The 18,696-nt window shown below is 42.7% G+C and overlaps 1 protein-coding gene across 9 annotated transcripts in view; it reads left to right on the top strand.

The window, feature by feature from the left end:
- DGKG (diacylglycerol kinase gamma) overlaps positions 1-18,696 on the top strand; it is a 210,109-nt gene that overhangs the window by 175,703 nt on the left and 15,710 nt on the right. For all 9 annotated transcript variants that reach the window (XR_013828564.1, XR_013828565.1, XM_079923090.1 and 6 more), the window contains 2 exons: positions 8,451-8,571; positions 10,831-10,891. Coding sequence is in view for 7 of the 9 variants with exons in the window: in XM_079923090.1 (XP_079779216.1) it covers positions 8,451-8,571; positions 10,831-10,891 (182 nt within the window). In the remaining 2 variants the exon portion in view is untranslated. The remainder of the gene's footprint in view (positions 1-8,450; positions 8,572-10,830; positions 10,892-18,696) is intronic.

Raw genomic sequence — 18,696 nt, 5'->3', positions numbered from 1 at the left:
CTTATTCACCTTTTTGTGCCCAAGGAAGCCCCAAAGCCCCCTCCATCTCCATCTCCCCACCCCCCAGCCTGTTTTCAGGCCGCCATGCTTCTAAGCTGGCTTTGAAGCTCTCTAGCTGGGAGCAGCCTTTCATCTGCCCAGACCAGACCCAGTGGGAAGCTCAGGTGGGCTGATCAGTGCCCGGCTTTGTTGGGCTCTGGGTTCCTGAGCCGCCAAGGGCACGTGGGCTATCTCCATGGAAATCTGGAGGCAGGAGAGTAGCCCAAGGTGACGCCTACCACTGGCTTGGCAGGCCGAGTCTGCCAGCTACCACTCACCCGTCCAGAACATGGGGGCCGAACCTGGCCCGCAGCAGGGCAGAGCGGGTTGCATCCTTGCTTTCTGAGGCGAGTAAGAAGGTCCCACAGCCCCTCCCCGTGCATGCCGGCTTCTCAGTAGCCCAGTGATAAGGGACGTTCCTACCTGCTGCTTACTGAGCACCTTCACATTCTTTGTTTCTTTTGTCCTCAAAATAACCCATGATGTAGGTTTTCATATTGTCCCTCTTATGGGCAGGGATGTTTGGTGGGGGGGGGGGGGGGGAATTTTGTTCATATTTTGAAGCCCTCATCCCCAGTACCCCAGAATGTGGTTGTAATTGGAGACAGACTGTAAAGAGGTGATTAAGTTTAAATGAGGCAGTTAGGGTGGGCCCTACTCCCATCTGATTGGTGTCCTTACAGGAAGAGGACATTTGGGCACAGAGAGAGGCACCGGAGATGCGCGTGCACAGAGGAAGGGCTGTGTGAAGGGGCAGCCAGGGGTGGCCACCTGCAAACCCAGGAGAAGGGCTTCAGAAGAAGCCAACCCTGAAAGGTGCAAGATGTACCTTGACCTTGGCCTTCCAGCCTCCAGAACTGTGAAGGAATAGATTGGTGTTGGTTAAGCCACCCAGCCTGTGGGCTTTGTTATGGCAGCCCTAGCGAACTAACAGACTCAGAGAAAACAAATGCCCTGCCCTGTATGGACACAGCCATTGAGCTGTTAGCCCCAAACTCAAGAACTTGCGCAGAGTTTCTGAGCTTTTTCCTTTATCCCTGTGATGCCGTATTTGTCTGTCAGAGGCCACGTATGAAGTAGTGACAAATTTTTGCATTTCGAATTAATCAGACACATACCCCTGTCAGTCAAAGCTTCAGAGCAGCATTAGCTGACTGGTGTTACCTGCTGAACTGATAGGATTCTAGCCCAAAGTAAGCACAGACACCTAACACCTCAGTCCACCTGTGCTGCTGTAACCCAGGTAAAGGGGCAGAGCCCACAGGGTTTATTACGTCACACAGCTGCTCTAGGGTATGCGGCGGCCTTCCTCTCCGCTGGGATGGGATGGCTCAGAAGCCTTCTGGTGCCGTCACATAGGGTTTCAGCACCTCCGCTGAGGGTTGCTTGATTCCGGGGGTAGCCCATTGCAGCCCTCATACCTGAACCCTGGAGTGCAGATAGAAGGGGAAGCAGGGTGGGAGTGAGATTGAGGGTAGCAAAGCACGCAGCTAGGCCAAGGATCTCCCACGCTTCTCCAGGGCACCGCAAGTGAGGAGCCCAAATCATGACACCCACATCATATCCCTTATATCTTAAAGGACTGAATGTTCATTAATGTGAACCAGCAGCCAAGATGAGTATGAACATAAAAATTATGCATTAAAGAAGAGAGGTGAAAACCAGACTGGGTCATCATTATCTGTTATATGCAGATTAAATGAGTTAATTCATGGAAAACCTGTTACCCAGTTTAATCTAGGCAAGTTGTTATCATTATTATTAATCATTATATTTTTCCTCTTTCAGGCTAAACCTGTCAAGGTCTTTGACACTAAAGCATGTATCTTATTCAATTTACTCAACAAACATTTATTAGGAGCCTTCTATATGCCAAGGGCTGGGCTAGTTGCTAAGGATTCAAAGATAAACAAAACAAGAACACATCCCTGCCTTCAACTCTCAGTGGGGTTGGGAGAGTGATGCGTCCAGAAACAGTTGTCATTGGGTGAGATCCACTGAGCAGAGGAGAAGGAAAAAGCACACTGCCTGGAGTGTCCCGGGAGGGTAAACAGGAGTTCTCCAGGCAGAGGGATACCTGTGCTGGGAACAGGGCCAGATAGCGAATGACCTTGGATGCCTCACTAAGAACTGAGATGTTGTCCTTGGGCTTCCAGAGGGTTTAAGCAGGGAAGATGTGCCCCTTAAATAGGAGCGCCCTGCCAGCCTTTACCTATTGGCACTGAGCTCCACCCCCTCCTCCAGACTGTGGGAAGGTCTAAAGAAATAAAAGCAAAATGGGGCTGAGATCAAAGAAGTGGGAAAAGGAACAGAGTCAGGGAAGAGTTTAAAGGAAGAAAAACAGCTGGGGCAGGATGCCCACTTCATCTAAAGCTCACCTGGATTTACGGCCTTTGTGTGAAACCACGAGGAACACTGAAGATTGTTAAAGATGTTTTAACCTGAATATTATGGGCTGGACTCTTGTACACAGCTCTAAGAAGGTAGACAGACAGACAGACTGTTGGGAGTTGCCAGGGTGAATGTGGCAGAAAAGGAAAGCAAACCTAATATGTTTTTGGAGCCCACTCTGTGCCAGACACTTTCACATACACCTCTGCCATTTAATCGCATAACCACACTTTGAGGTCAGTATTATTATTCCTAACGTCTCCTTTTCAAGTGAAGAAGCTCTGGATCAAAGCAGTCAGGAAGTAACTTGTTTATATTCTTCTTCACTCCAACTCCTGCATATGTTTTGGGCAGTTTTATTGCCTAAGGCTCAAGTTCTCCAACTTGATTCTGAGTGTGCCTCAGAATCTTCCAGAGGGCTTGTTAGAACACAGACTGCCAGGCCCAACCACCTGTGTTTCTGATTCAGTCGATCTGGGTGAGGCCTGAGGATTTCCGTTTCTAACAAGTTTCCAGGTGATGCTGATACCACGCTCTGAGAACCACTGGCCTATGGGGATGATCTGCCCAATAACCTAGCCCAGCGGTTCCCAAACTGTCTGCATTTTGGAATCACCTGGGGAATCTTTAAATCAGCTAGGCGAATACTGATTGATGCCTAGCTCCCAGGCCTATGCATTCTTTTTTCTTTTTTCTTTAATTGAAGTGTTGTTGGTTTACAGTGTTTCAAGTGTACAGCAAAATGATTCTGTTATACATAATATATACATATATATATTCTTTATCAGATTCTTTTCCATTATAGATTATTACAAGATATTGAATACAGTTCCCTGTGCTATACCGTAGGAGGCCCACACATTCTGATTTAAGTGGTATGGGGGCAACCTGGGTATTATTATTTTTACCCCCCCCCCAACCCCAGGTAATTCTAACATGCAGCAAAGTTGAGGAACCGCTGACCTAGCCGCACTTCTCCTTGACTCTGATCCCTATCACCACCCTCTCCTTCAGCTGCCCACCACTGGGGCCGCAGGTAGAACTTGTCATCCTAGCGCCACTCACAGCACATCCTCCCAAACCTTTCTCCCACCGTCTCAGAACACCTGCTCCTGGAACTCATCAAGTCTCTCACTTGGCTTCTCCCTTTTCACCTAGTCCGTCAACTCCTTCCCTGTTCAACCTAGATCCTGTGGTACAGTAATTACTGTAACCATCTCTTGCCCACAGCAACACATCAACCAGCCTGTTCTTTCTTTGACCATATATGTCTACCTGGGAAAGTTTGAGGAGGAATATCTAAATCAAACTGCAGGCATGGAAGTCCAGGGAGGCTTCTTGAAGTTGACAGTGCTTGAGCTGGGTTTTGATGAGCAAGTAAAAGTGGAAGAGAGCATTTCAAGCAGGGGTACGGCATGGGTAGAGGCATGAAAGAGAGAAACAGTAGGGTTTATTGGGGAGCTAAGTTGTTGTATATGTCTGGAGCAGGAACTTAGCCCTACGATGTCAGGAGATAACGGTACAGAGGCAGCCTCTTGTCAGATGGGGGCGGGTCTTGGGCATCATCAAGCCAGGGAACTTACATCTTTCCAAGTATGAACAGCAGTTGATAGGTTTTTAAAATGACTTTTAAATTATAACAGTGATATACACTTATAGAACATGCAAAACACTTAGAAAAACATAAAGTAGAAAATAATAATCACTTTTAATCTAATTACCCAGAACTCACAACTCTTTAAGATTTTAGGGGAATTTGTTCTTTTCTTCCATGCATGTTCTTATATAGTTGAGAACATGCTATGCAAGTAAGTTTGTATCCTGCCTTCGCACTTGAAGTTATAACATATACATATTTAATGTTTTTGAAATCTGTAAACATTTTAATAACAGTGTAAAATTCTATAGTTTGATACCATATAATTTAACTATTCTCATATAGGTAGAAATGGGGGAGGGGGAAGTTTCACTGTAATAAATGACGCCACAATATTCATATTTGTATGAACTTAGATTTTTTCAGTGGTTTCTTGTGATCAATATCAAGAAATAAATGAATCAACCGTGTGAAAGTTTTAGACATTTATTACCAAACTTCTAAAAACTTTTCTGCCAGTTTACAGTCTGATCATAGGTATGAAAGCGTGCACATTTCATCTTCCCTTCCCAGTGCCTGGTGTCATGCTTGGTGCCACTGAAGGGTTTTTGCTGTGGAGGTGACATGAGCAGATGTGCATTTATAAAATCCCATACTGGAGGCTGAATCAAGTGTACCAGATTGGAACTGCTATCGCTGTCCTTGCTGTTCCGCCTCTGCTTCCACATTCTCCTGTTCCCATGTTCCCATTCTTCCTCTTTTTTCTTTCTTGGAGGAAGTGTTTGCTGCACACAGAGCACTGCCCAAGACTTTGTTGCCAGGAGCAGTGCTGAAAGACCTAGCTCTCTGGTTGCAACAAGTTGGTGCCCAGCCCAGAGACCCTCTTTTTACAGTTCTATGAAAAAAAAAATCTCTAGATAGTAATTCTCATTAGGGAGAGATACTTTTTATATTTTCCAATGACATTGCCAAGTGAGTTTATTGATAAATTAATTTCCTTGTGTATCCAATGACTATCCAGTCCTACACACAATCACCCCTGTCCCTGGAATGTCCTTCCTCTTTCTCCTTCTTAACCCAGCAAATTACCTTGGCATTCATCCTTCAAGACCTTCCTTAAATGTCTGTGACACTTCCTTCCATACCTTGCCCAGTCATAATCAGTTACTCAGGCCTCCTTGTTCCTATAGTTCACTGACAACATCTTCTACACCTAACGCTTTTCCTCCCTCTTGGCCAAGAGTCCTTCAAGAGTTGAATATTTTGCATTCCCACTTCTTAACACACTGCCTGGCACTTGGTTGCCATCAGTAACTGTTGAATGATTGAGTGAGTGGATTAATGAGTTCCTGTTTTGCTAAGATACATGGACATTCCATCTTAAACAGAAACAAATTGAAGAATGTAGAGACAATATGGAGATGATATGAATTGCCAAACCACACTCTGAGTCATTGGTACCTAAGGTAAAGCAGACACGTGGTATATCAGGTGTCCTGATGCTGGATTCTAAGTTCTGAACGTTAAATGTTCTGTGTGCCTGCGCATCAACCCGTGCTCTGTTCTGTTTCATTTTAACTCCAGATGCAGTTTCTGCATAAGGATCTGTGTGCTAGAGGAAGTACAGGGAATTGAGTGATGCCAGAATTTCCCAAAATGTGTTCCAAAGAAAACTGCCAGGGTTACCTATAAAACTGTTTTCTAGGTAGCACACAAAAGAAGAGTCTCATGGTCCAATAAGTTTGGGAAACAAAGTTGAATATATTTCTTTACTGCAGAACTTCCTGGTAGGCATTTTAGGAAGTTGAAAGATCAGTTAGGCAATGGTAGAGAAACAGAACAGCCAGCAAGTCTTCCTTCAGTGGTAAGCAGGAGCCATCCTAGCCTCTTCACACCGGGGAAGATTCAGAGTACAAATTCAAAGGCCGAACGGTGAGACATAGAAGATCCTGGCCCCTCCCCTTGCACTTCTGCACTTATCGCCCAAGTCCCACATTTGTGTAAACCCCTGCCTCTACCCACCCCCCATACTGATGAGATCAGCCTGCATTATGTCTCTTCTAGAGCCAGGAAGCAAGGTAATGTGTGGGAAGTAATAGCTGCAAGGTAATGTGTGGGAAGTGATAACAACTTTTCGCTGTTAAAGCCATTCAACAGGAAAATTTGTTAAAAGACCAAGACATTGTAAAAGCTGAAACACTTGAGTCTATTAAGGCCCCTGCTTCTTAGAACATTTTGTTACCAGGGAATGTTTCAAGGAGGGAAAACACTGAACTATCACAGCACTGTCAGATACCAAAGACTGGTACAGAGAGCAACATTTTACAAGACATCTGTCTCTCTGCCAACGGAGAAACTTCTAAAAAGTTCGACCTCTCTTTTCTCCTACTTTCTCCTACCCCAGTATGACTCCCCCACTCTCCTCACCCCTAAACACACCCTACACGTCTTTCCTCCCTCCCTTTTGCTCCCTCCCTCCTCCCCTCCCTCCTCCCTCCCTTTCCCTCCCCTCCCTCCTCCCTCCCTTTCCCTCCCCTCCCTCCTCCCTCCTCCCTCCTCCTCATTTTTCTCCTCCTTCTCCTCCTCCTTCTTCTTCTCTCTCTCATTCACAACCCATACTGATTTCACAGACACTGTAAAATGACACATTAAGCTAAAACTATCCAATGGTTATTCAACACACTTTAGTAAGAAGGGAACTAATTAAGTGACTAGAGGTTTAGACATTTGTTGTTTACTGGATCTAAGCTCCTTAAGAGAGCCTGGAGCGTTCTCCTAAACAAACTTTGCCTATTCATGGCTTCTTGTTCCAAATCCAAATGAGATGGAGGGTTTAAGGAGACAGTATCTTTTCACAGTTATGAAAACAGGAGTACCAGAGATAGGAGAATGGGAGTGTCGATGGGTGTGGAGGGGAAAACCATGGGTGTAGAGAGACTAATGCAGTGTTTGTATCTGCTGGCAGCTGATGTCCATTAGTGATCGTTAGGTTAGACTTCGGCGACGTTTACACATTTGTGGTCAGCCCAGTAGTTTAACTGTCTTCATTAGAAGTATATCCGTCAAGAGGGAGGAGATGTGGGAATCTATGTTTATGTACAGCTGATTCACTTTGTTATACAGCAGAAACTAACACACCATTGTAAAGCAATTCTACTCCAATAAAGGTGTTAAAAAAAAAAGAAGTATATCTGTCAAGAGACTGTTTTTTAAACAACAGTCTAACAAAAAAGTAAAGACACAATGCTTGGTGTCAGTTTATTTATCTCTTGTAAAAATAAAATACAGTGTGTGTATGTGGAAAAAAAGTAAAGACAAACCCAAATATCTCCTTGCCAATCTTAATAAACACCATCGTACTTTATCAGGAGGCACCTTAGAAGACCGAAGCCATCTGTCAAATAAGCAGAGACATTAACAATTTTCTAGAACAATTTTCTAGTTCATGAATATTAATAGGATGTTAGTGATTAGCCACAACCTGTGAGAGAATTTCCCCTGCCTTAGTAGGCAAAGAAGGAATGGAAGCTTTTAAAGAAGCTGCCTTTTTATTTGCTTCTGTTTTAAATAAATTTGCTTCTGTGTTGTCAAAATGAGTCTTTGGGCCCACCATCAAACCTTAACGCTGCCGTTGCTTTCCCCAGAAATTGGACAGGCACAATCCAAGCCCCAGGAACTTTGAAAAAAAGGACCTCTTCTAGGTGCTGAATCAGAAGCGACTGCCACTGTGGGGAGCCATCGATCCTGTGCGACTCTGAGCCTGAGACTCGTATTTTCTATCCCTCTTTTTGTACTGTGGACCCAGTATAATCTGGTGTAGGTGAAATATTCTTTTCCTTGGCTCAGATGAGGCACCTGGTGTCCTGAAAGAGGTCACTGACTTCCCCAAGGATGTCCAAGGAGGTTGGCTCACCACTGGCTTACCGCAGGCCAAATTTGAAGTTAATTAAGCATCAGTCATCGTCAGTAGGGCCAAAATGTTATTCAGACATTCAGGGAAGAGAAACCTGATCCAGCTCTGGATAATGACCTTCATCAGCATTCCTTCCTATCCTAATCCCAAGCCAATGTGTCTTTAGCTGCACTGGGGGATTGTATTTCAGAAATAGCTGGTTCATCCTTTATGTTACGCTCCATTTGAAGAGGCTTCTGGATATGTCAGCCTATTCATTGGATGCACGTTAACCTTCTGAATCAAAACCTTTTTTTTTTACTAGAACTGGGTTTCTGTTTATGAAAAGTACATTTGTTGACTTCTGGGGAAATTCCCTATTTAGAATGAGGATGAAAATGCTGTTTGGTAGGAGATGAAGGGATATTGAGAGTTCTGGATTGGCCATCTAGGGACCAGACCTTCTGGCCCAAACCAGACTGGGAAACAGAGAGATGTGTGTGCACTGCTTTTGCTTGTCTCACTCTACAGACCTCAGTGACCAGCTTCTTGAAGTGGTGGGGCTAGAGGGAGCCATGGAAATGGGGCAGATCTACACTGGCCTGAAGAGTGCAGGCAGGAGGCTGGCCCAGTGCTCCTCTGTCTCCATCAGGTATGCTCCTCATCACCCAGCAGCCCCCCAGTCTCCCCACCTCCCTGAATATTCTTACAGATAACAACTAGGAAGCCATCTTTAGATTTCAGTGCAGAGAGAGTGGGGTGGGGCAGAAGCTTGATAACATTTATGAAGAATGTCTTTGGAGACCACTTCCCCAACCAGGTATAACGCAAACATCCAGGACATCAACTAAAGGGTCCCACCACAACCAGTTTGCTGTTCTCTTAGAATGAATTGGTGAGATTCTTTAAATAGGATTGTCATACTATGAGGTCCAGAGAACCAGAGATCCAACTCCTTGCCTTCTTTATCTTTACAAATTGAACTGTTCAATGCATGCCAGAGGGCACACTTTGACAAAAACCAGGCTCTGTGCTCCACTCTGCTCTTTCTTGGATAATGGTCTTAGAAATACTTTTATTAGAGTTAGCAATCCCATATACCTTTGTAGAGTTAAACCATCAACCTCAGCAAACCCGTCATAACTGACTAAGAGGATGACAGTTCTCTAGAGTGTGGATCACACAGGTCAGCCACTGCAGGTTCCTGAATAGATGGGGTCTGATGGAGGGTATCTTCTGATTTGGGCTGCTTCTGTTTAATAAATGCAACTCGTCACAGATTTTCGTCCACCTGATTATGTCAGGAGTCCTCATTCCCTTCCATTTCCCATTTAATTTCTATAGATCAAATCTATTCGTGTGTCTTGGGGATCTCCTGGAGGGGACCACCACATGCAGGTTTCCCAAAGTTATTTAAACACAGAACCCTTTTATCCCTTAACCTCTTGGGTGAAGGTCCTCAGAGCACATTCAGAGAAACGCTGTTCTTGGTGCCCCCCTGCATCCTTCAGAAAGGTCCTCAGAGCTGGTTCCCTGATCTAGCCCACTAACCCCCTTTCTTCATTCCCTCTCTGTGTCTCCTCTGTCTTTTCAATTATTCCCCAAATCTTTGCTTCTCTTCTTCGTTGGGCTGTTGTGCTGGGGCCCCTGTTTTCCAGGTTAACCTCTGTAGTTCCTTCTCTGTCCTTCCCCCATGACTCTAACACTGAGTAGGTCCAGTCCATTAGCACATCTAAGCCATAACATATGTAGACCAGAGAATTTGGTCTCTGAAGAATTTTTAAAAAACATGTATAAGAGATAGGATATTTCTGTTTCCAGATAGAAATAGAGGGGGTGAGTCAGAAGCCCTAGCCTCCTGGGCATTCCCCAGATACTCTCCTCACTCCCCAAAACCAAAATGCCACTCTCTCTCTCCTCTTATTTGTTTTATTATTAGGTTTATTGGTCTTATTATTAAATATCCTCAGAGTCAGTCGGAGAATCATCTACATCAAAACACAGCCTGAAAAAAAAAAAAAAAGAAACGCAGCCTGCCTCCCTCATTTTATAATTTCAGAAGCAGGGCAGATGCCAAACCCAGGTGAGGGCTTTCTGGCCAGTGGGTGGCAACTGTTCCCTGCTCGCCCAGACCAGAGGCCTCCGAAAGGACCTGCCTTTTCTCCTTCATCTCTCTCCTTTAATAATCCATATGCCAAAGAAGCCTTGACCCAAGCAAGAAAGCAACACTTTCTCCTCTCTCCTCCGCCTACCCATGGGGATCACATTCCCAATGACCCCCTTTCCCAGCTAAGCCAGGTCCACGGTCCATGCAACCGCAGCGTCTGTTGTTGTTCAGGAGATAAAAGAGGGGATGCTTTAGGACTGGGGGCAAGGCAAGACACACTCAGACCTGAGCTGTACCTCGTTTAAGTGGGAGGCGTTACCTCACTGACACGATGCAACTGCTCACTCAACACTGAAACCAGGCCTTTCCCCATTTCATAACCTTTCCCATTTCATAGTGGCGTTTTGGCACCATGGACAGGCCCTCTGGCTGATCGTTTGACTAAGGGTCCACTCAGCTGTGGTGCTGCCATACTTGTTGGCTGCTGTTTCCCAGACTCCTCTGGACTTCACTGCTCACCCAGGGCCATGTTTCTCAAAGTAGAGTCTGGGGGTCAAAGCAACAGAATCATCCATAGTGCTTATTAAAACACAGACCTCTGGGCCTGGCCCACACCTGTCAAGTCGGGACCCCTGACGTGGGCTCAGAAATCTGTTTTCAGCAAGCCCCACCCCCCCAGGAGAGTCTTCAGAACCACTCCTAGGTGGGCAGGGCAGGTCTTCCCACTTCTATTTCCCTGGTGGGGGCAACCCTCATCCTCAGACTCCAAGAAGCTCACTGTGCTCTCTGTTCTCGGGGCTCCAGGACGAACAAGCTGCTGCCAATGCAAGTGGACGGAGAGCCCTGGATGCAGCCACCTTGCACGGTAAGTTTTGCCAATCTTTGAGATGAGGGTGAGAAGCTTTATTTTGGGCCCCTTTGGGGCACTGACTTAATATGAAACTCTGAATCTCTGAGTTACAGGAGCTTTGGGAGATCATCTAGTGCAGCTTCTCTTCCACTTTATTCATCCATCCATTCATTTACCTGCCAAGCTTTTATTGAATATGTGCTATGTGTCAGACACTGGGAGACACCAGTTCCAAAACCAAAGGAGACATAGACCTGTCTTCAAAGAGCTTATGGTTCCAGATGGTGAATTCTGAGGCTTCATCTACAGTGTCCTTGAGAGCCTCAGCTTGAATCACTCAGTGGCAAGGAACTTACCACCCCAAAAGGAAGACTGTTCCACTGATGAACAAGCCTAATCACTAGAAGGTGCTTCTTTATATGGCAGCCAAATGTGCACACTTACGCCAAACTTCCAGCTAGTTGCTGTGACCACCGGGGCTCCTGGGGGAGAATTCCCACAGTGCATAGACACGCTGCACCCCAGGTGCACCCGCAGCCCCGAGGACCCACCTGAAAACTCCCCTGAAAGGGTAACCACACGGGTTATCTATTTTGTTTATGGCATTTCTGTGACCCATATTTCCCAGCACCTAGCACTGTGCCTGGTTTGTTTGTAATAGTTGCACAATAATATTAATATTTGTTTAGCAATGGATAAAGGATTGAACAAACAAAAATCAAGGGAACAACCCCAGTCCCTGATTTACCATACCTTTGTTAGCAGTTTGTTCTCAGAAACCCAGCTAGAAACTCCATGGCAAAGAGAAACCACTGTCCTGGTGTTCAGGGCCCAGGGTGTTCACTGGGATACTACATTAGTAACATCCTCAATGCTATCGTGAGGGTGCAAATCTCAAGACAGAAGTTGTGTTTCTGAGCTTCCTCACTCCAGTGGAGTATTCAGATACCTCGATAACCTGCTATTTGGAGCCCTTCAGAACATCAAGTTGTCTTCTAGAAAAAAGGTTTTCATAAGACAGTTACTAGGTCTGAATTGTAGGTTTATTTCTATAATTCTTTGTTCCATATAACTTCTACAAATTGTAAAACTAGTCCCTAGAGACAGAGACTTTAGAAATGTCATCTTTTATAAAGGTTATAAAAAGTAGGAGTTTTTCTGCAAAATCTTACCTCAATCTTTTGGTTTCTATGAAGTCTAAGAAAAGGATGAGAACATACTACAGCAAAACCTAATATCTTACCACCTTGTTAGAGTTGGGAAGGATGGAGGGAATTTGTACTACTTATAATTTTGATGGAGCTGAATTAAGAAACATCTATCCAATGGGCTTCCCTGGTGGCGCAGTGGTTGAGAGTCCGCCTGCCAATGCAGGGGACACGGGTTCGTGCCCCGGTCCGGGAAGATCCCACATGCCATGGAGCGGCTGGGCCCGTGAGCCATGGCCGCTGAGCCTGCGCGTCCGGAGCCTGTGCTCCGCAATGGGAGAGGCCACAACAGTGAGAGGCCCGCGTACCGCAAAAAAAAAGAAACATCTATCCAAGCTCCTCCTGTCTCCTAAAAGAAAGAAACAAAAAGCTGGAAGAAAGCAAACCTCGGCCACCTAGCTCAGTAGTATCTGGAAACTGGACTGCTTTCCTCCAGATCCAAGCACTGATTTTAAAATAGCCAGATACTCCTCCTATCCCCACTCTCTCTCCATGCCACCTTTTAGAGATTACAACTCACGATGAAAAAAAAAACTGTGACCCAATGATTTTTATGGTGTTCAGTCTGTGGAAGGTATGTTAGTCAGCTCAGGCTGCCCTAACAAAATACCACAGACTGAGTGGCTTAAACAACATAGTCTTTCATAGTTCTGGAGGCTGGAAGTCCAAGATGAAGGTGTCGGCAGGGTTGCTTTCTGGTGAGGCCTTTCTTCCTGACTTGCAGACAATGGCCTTCTCACCTTGTCTTCACATGGCCTTTTCACTGTGTGCATTCACTCCTGATGTCTCTTCCTATTATATGGACACTGGTCCTATTGGATTCAGGCCCCCACCCTTATGACTCCATTTAACCTTAATTACCTCCTTAAAGGCCATATTTCCAAATGCCCTCACATTGGAGGTTAGGACTTCAACCTATGAATTTTGGGGTGTGGAGGTGGGAACACAATTTGGTCTGCAGCAGAAGGTAACAGAAAATCATTCTTAAACTTGAAAGAGTTAAAACAAAAGCACCCTTTTTGAATCATTTTCCTGAAGGCACATACTATGAAGTGATTCTGAATTGAAGGCTTAATGATGGGACAGCACAGCAACAAAAGAACTTTTGGTAAAAATTAAAATCAGTTAAATTAGAATAAAGTAAAAAAAAAAAAACTGTTAAATATGGTTATGCAACTGAATGCAAATGGCAAAAATCATTCTTTGAAAGAGAAGATATGTAATGTAAACATTCATAACTTGGATCCCAAACCTAAAGTTATGTTCACCAAGGCTGAAAGCACATGGGAGACATTGTTGAAAGAATAGTAAAAATGTTAAATTTTTCATTGTCTCTCTTCACTTTAATAATTACAGGATGTAAATCTGAAGAAAATTTTAATAACTAGATAATTACTAGTGACACTAAAAACAGGGTGCACACCTTTCAAATCTGGGAGGATTTAAAGTTAATGAACCCTGTCAGTGTAGCACAAGACAGAAAGTGAATAACAAGCAAACATTTAAAATTTTTTTGATTAAGATAAAAGAGGTTAAGACTAAATATATCAATAATGACAAAAAAATATAAATGTGCTAAAGTCCCCTATTAAAAGTATAAGACTCTCATATTGGGTTAAAAAATAAAATCCAATGATATACTTCTTATAAAGAGATACATCTAAAACAGAAAGACATATATATATCTTTTTATCTTATCCTTAACAAGCATAGAGAAATTAAAAGTAAGAAGTGATAGTTTGGGGCAAACTAACCTTCCAACATGCCAAAAGCATAAAGTGGAATAAAGAATGTCACTTTTTATTTAATATAAAGTACTCTCAATTTTGAGATATAATGGTCATAAAATTTTAGTTGTTTAATAACAGAATCAAAATATATACTGTGAAACTCAGTATAGATGTATATTCTGAGAAAAATACATATATAAAAAATTGACAGGGCTTCCCTGGTGGCACAGTGGTTGAGAGTCTGCCTGCCGATGCAGGGGACACGGGTTCATGCCCTAGTCCGGGAGGATCCCACATGCCGTGGAGCAGCTGGGCCCGTGAGCCATGGCCGCTGGGCCTGCGCGTCCGGAGCCTGTGCTCCGCAGCAGGAGAGGCCACAGCAGTGAGAGGCCCACATACCGCAAAAAAAAAAAAAAAAAAAAAAAAAATTGACAGAAAGACAGGTATTGAGAAGCTTTAAAATATTTGTTTCTGGGCTTCCCTGGTGGCACAGTGGTTGAGAGTCTGCCTGACAGTGCAGGGGACATGGGTTCGTGCCCCGGTCCGGGAAGATCCCACATGCCGTGGAGCCGCGGAGCAGCTAGGCCCGTGAGCGATGGGCACTGAGCCTGCGCATCCGGAGCCTGTGCTTCGCAACGGGAGAGGCCACAACGGGAGAGGCCACAACAGTACCGCAAAAAAAAAAAAAAAAAGTTTGTCTTTGAGGTCAAGCTGTAAAAAAAGTAAATGACATAAAACTTGGATTTTAAAAAAACAAGCTCATAGGTATGGAGAACAGATTGGTGGTTGTCAGAGGTGGGGGTAGGGGGAGCAGGGTGGGTGAGACGGGTGAAGGGGGTAAAAAGGTACAAACTTCCGGTTATGAAATAAGTTAAGTCCTGGGATGTGATATACAGCAGAGTGACTATAGTTAATAACACTGTATTGTATATTTGAAAGCTGCTAAGTGAGTAACTCTTAAAAGTTCCCATCACAAGAAAACATTTTGTAACTATGGTGACAGATGTTAACTAGACTTACTGTGGTGATCATTTCACAATATATACAAATATCAAATCATTAAGTCGTACACCTGAAACTAAAATAATGTCATATGTCAATTATACCTCAATTTAAAAATTAAACTTGGATGAAATAACTGTGCCTTAAATAATTAAATATCTCATTTCTTCAAGGATTCATAGGATATTTACTAAAATAGATCATAAACTAGTTCACAAAGAAAACATATATATAAAATCCAGAAGCAGAAATTATAACGGTTGTTTTATGTGACCACAAAGCAATAAAACTAGAAATTAATAATAGAAGATTAAATGAATAAATAAAATCCAATCACTCAGAGATTTTTAAATTCTCCTAAAGAATAATAGATTTAAGAGGCGATCAAAGCTAACATTATTGACTATTTAAAAAATAATAAAAATGAGAAGGCTCGCATTCAAATCTTACAGAATATAGCCTAAACTGTATTTGGAAGTAAATTCAGAGTCTCATATACTTCCATTATTTGAAAAGGAAAAAAAATGTAATGAATAATCCCCAAATTAAAAGAATAATAAAACAAACTTAGGAGAAGCAGAAGGAAGAAAATAAAGATAAAATTAGACATTAAACAATTAAAAAACAGGAAAATCTAGAACTAGTTCTTTAAACATGTCAAATGTTTGAAAACCTAATTTTAAAAAGAGAAAAAGAAAAACAGATTAGAGATATTAAAATATTTAATACATATGTAATATAAATATGGTAATGGTTTTATTTAATAAGACATTATATGACATATATATAGTTTTATCTTGATTCTAATAAACTTGAACATCTTATAAAAATCCTAGGTAACCTTAATGAAATGAAAAATATTTTCAAAGAATTACATCCACAATGATCTTAAAACAGATGATCTTACTGGTGAGTTCTTCCATATTATTAGGGAATAAATATTTATGTAAACTGTTCCATAGAACAAAGATTGAAAGCTACCCAATCCATTTGATAAAATTAAGACAGATACAAAAACCTAACAAAAACTATGCTTAAAATTGGAAAACTACAGACCAATCTCAAATATGAACATGATACAAAAATTATAGGTAGGGCTTCCCTGGTGGCGCAGTTGGGAGTCCGCCTGACGATGCAGGGAACACGGGTTCGTGCCCCGGTCCGGGAAGATCCCACGTGCCGTGGAGCGGCTGGGCCCATGAGCCATGGCCGCTGAGCCTGCGCGTCCGGAGCCTGTGCTCCGCAACGGGAGAGGCCACAGCAGTGAGAGGCCCGCGTATAGCAAAAAAAAAAAAAAAAAAAAATTAAAGTATTGGCAGATACAATTGAACAATATATTAAAAGAATCATTCACTCAAGAAGAATATATCAAAGGAATGCAAGGATGTCTTCTTATATAAGTTTGGATAGAAAAATCACATGATAATATGAATAGATGACCCCAAAATACTCAATTACATTCAACATTTCTGATTTTTAAAGATGAAAACTCAGACCAGAAAGGCACTTCCTCAAAAGAAAAAAAAAGAAAAAAAATTCCTTTTTCTTTTGGCCGTGCTACACAGCATGCAGGATCTTAGTTCCCTGAGGATTGAACCCGTGCCCCTTGCAGTGGAAGCATGGAGTCCTAACCACCAGACCACGAGGGAGGTCCCGAAAAATATCTATCTTAAACCAATGAGTAATATTTTACGTAACATGCTAGCAGAATTCTCATTAAAATCATGGATAAGACGTGTGCTAATGTTATTTGGAAGTTCTAACCAATGCAAAACACATCAAGCAGAAAAGAAATATAACTATTTGGAAAAGAATCAAAACTGTCATTATTTGCAGATAATATAATTATGTATATAGAAAGCTAATAAAATCAACTGAAAACCTCATAGGTTAAATTATTTCAATGAAGCTGTACAGAAAGATAGACAAAAGTTAATAGCTTTTGTACATACCAGCAATAACCAATCAGAGGAATATAACAGAAAAAAGTTTAAGTATTATAATGGCAACAGACAAAAACAAAATACCAAACTGAATTGTGAAAAATAGATGAAGAAAACTTCAAGACTTAAGTAATATTTTTTAAAAGATTTGAATTTAGAAACATCCTATGTTTCTAAATAGGGACCCCCCCCAGACAAAATTCTAATGCAGTTTTTTAAACTTGACAAGACAATGCAATAGCTAAGGCATTTTATAAAAGAGCTGTGAAGAAGGACTTCCCACAAGATATTAAAATAGTTATAAAGCCACAGCAATTGACGCAATATTGGATAGATAAATCAATAGTACAGAAGAGAGCCCTAAGAAACCCTAGTATACATAAAAACTAATGAAGGAGAGAAGAAAGATCATAAACGAATTTGAAAGTAATGGACTGTTTAACATATGGTAGCCAAGACATTGCGTGTTTGGGAAAGTGCCATCATATAGCCGGCCATCCACATCCATGGGCTTCACATCCTTGGGTTCAACCAACCTTGAATAGAAAATATTCAGGAAAAAAACTTCCAGAAAGTTCCAAAAAGCAAAACTAGAATTTGCTGTGTGCTGGCAACTATTTACATAGCATTTACATTATATTTACAACTATTTACATAGCGTTTACGCTGCATTAGGTATTACAAGCAATCTAGAAATGATTAAAGTATACAGGATGTGCATAGGTTATATGCAAATACTATACCATCTTACACAAGAGACTTGTATAAAACCAGCATCCGTGGATTTTGGTATTGCCAGGGGTCCTGGAACCAATTCCCTATGGATACCAAAGGATAACTGTATAGTAACCTCTCACCTCAAAGTATACTCCAAAAACAAAACCGAAAAATCTCCAATTCCATTAAAGAATTAAATGTTACTTACCTAGGGAAGGGGAAAATGGGTGACTGTTATTACACTATGAACAAGGACTTCCTAAGGAAAATGTGACATGTTTAACTGTTAACAAATTTTCTCTGTAATAAAACAGAAAACTAAGGGCATGGGGCTGCTGTCCCTAGTGCTTGCCAGATGTTATAAATGTGATGAAGGGTTTTTAAGACAGTCATACAGACTTTAGTTAATTGCCTGACCAGAGAGGTTTGGGTTCTAACTACAGAAATGTGGGATGCTCTCTTTCCGTCAGGGGTTGAAAAGGCAGATTTAACCACATCCAACTACCTCCTAAAATGGGATCTTACCTATTTAGCCCACTAGCTCCTCCTAATCTGGGAATGAGGGGGTAAGATACTGACATTTCTTTGACTCGAGTTGAGGACATGATCTCATACTTCTTGCCCCCAGTGTATGTACATACAGTGAACTCCCAGTTATCTGTAGAACTAGAATCCACAAACCACATCAAAACCTCACGTTACCCAGCATCTCCAAACTCCTGCCCCATCAAGACCTTTGTCAAAACTGCTCAAAACCCAAATGAAAGGGATTTGAGTTTCACCTCCTCCCCTTTGCCCTGGAGGTGCTAACAAGCAAATAAACTGGTCAGCTAGCGGGAGAAAAAGGAGAAGCAAGGATCTTCCACGGTCTAAAATAATGGGCTCCATCAATGGGAAATGTAAGCGGTGCCACAGCTGCCACTCTCTGTCCCAAGCACGGCCAGCTCCACTGCCAGAACATTCCCCCGTTCTTCTTGGCTGTGCTAACCAGTCAGTACTTCCATAGCAGGTACAGGCTCTGCGCTGGCTCAGGGGATACCAAGGTGAATAAGATGAATGTCTTCTTCCCCTCGGGGCTCCTGTGCTCCGGAGCGGGACAAGGCTTACCACAGGAAATGTGCCACAAATCACTACCATCAGATGGGGCTAAATTGCACACCACAGATAAGTGCCTCACTTCCCTGAATTCTGAGATAAAGACAATGCCCATAATAAGGCAC

Source organism: Stenella coeruleoalba, assembly GCF_951394435.1.
Source record: "Stenella coeruleoalba genome assembly, chromosome: 5".
Lineage (NCBI taxonomy): Eukaryota > Metazoa > Chordata > Mammalia > Artiodactyla > Delphinidae > Stenella > Stenella coeruleoalba.
The sequence above is the reverse complement of the archived record's forward strand: the minus strand, read 5'-3'. Positions and strand labels throughout refer to the sequence as shown.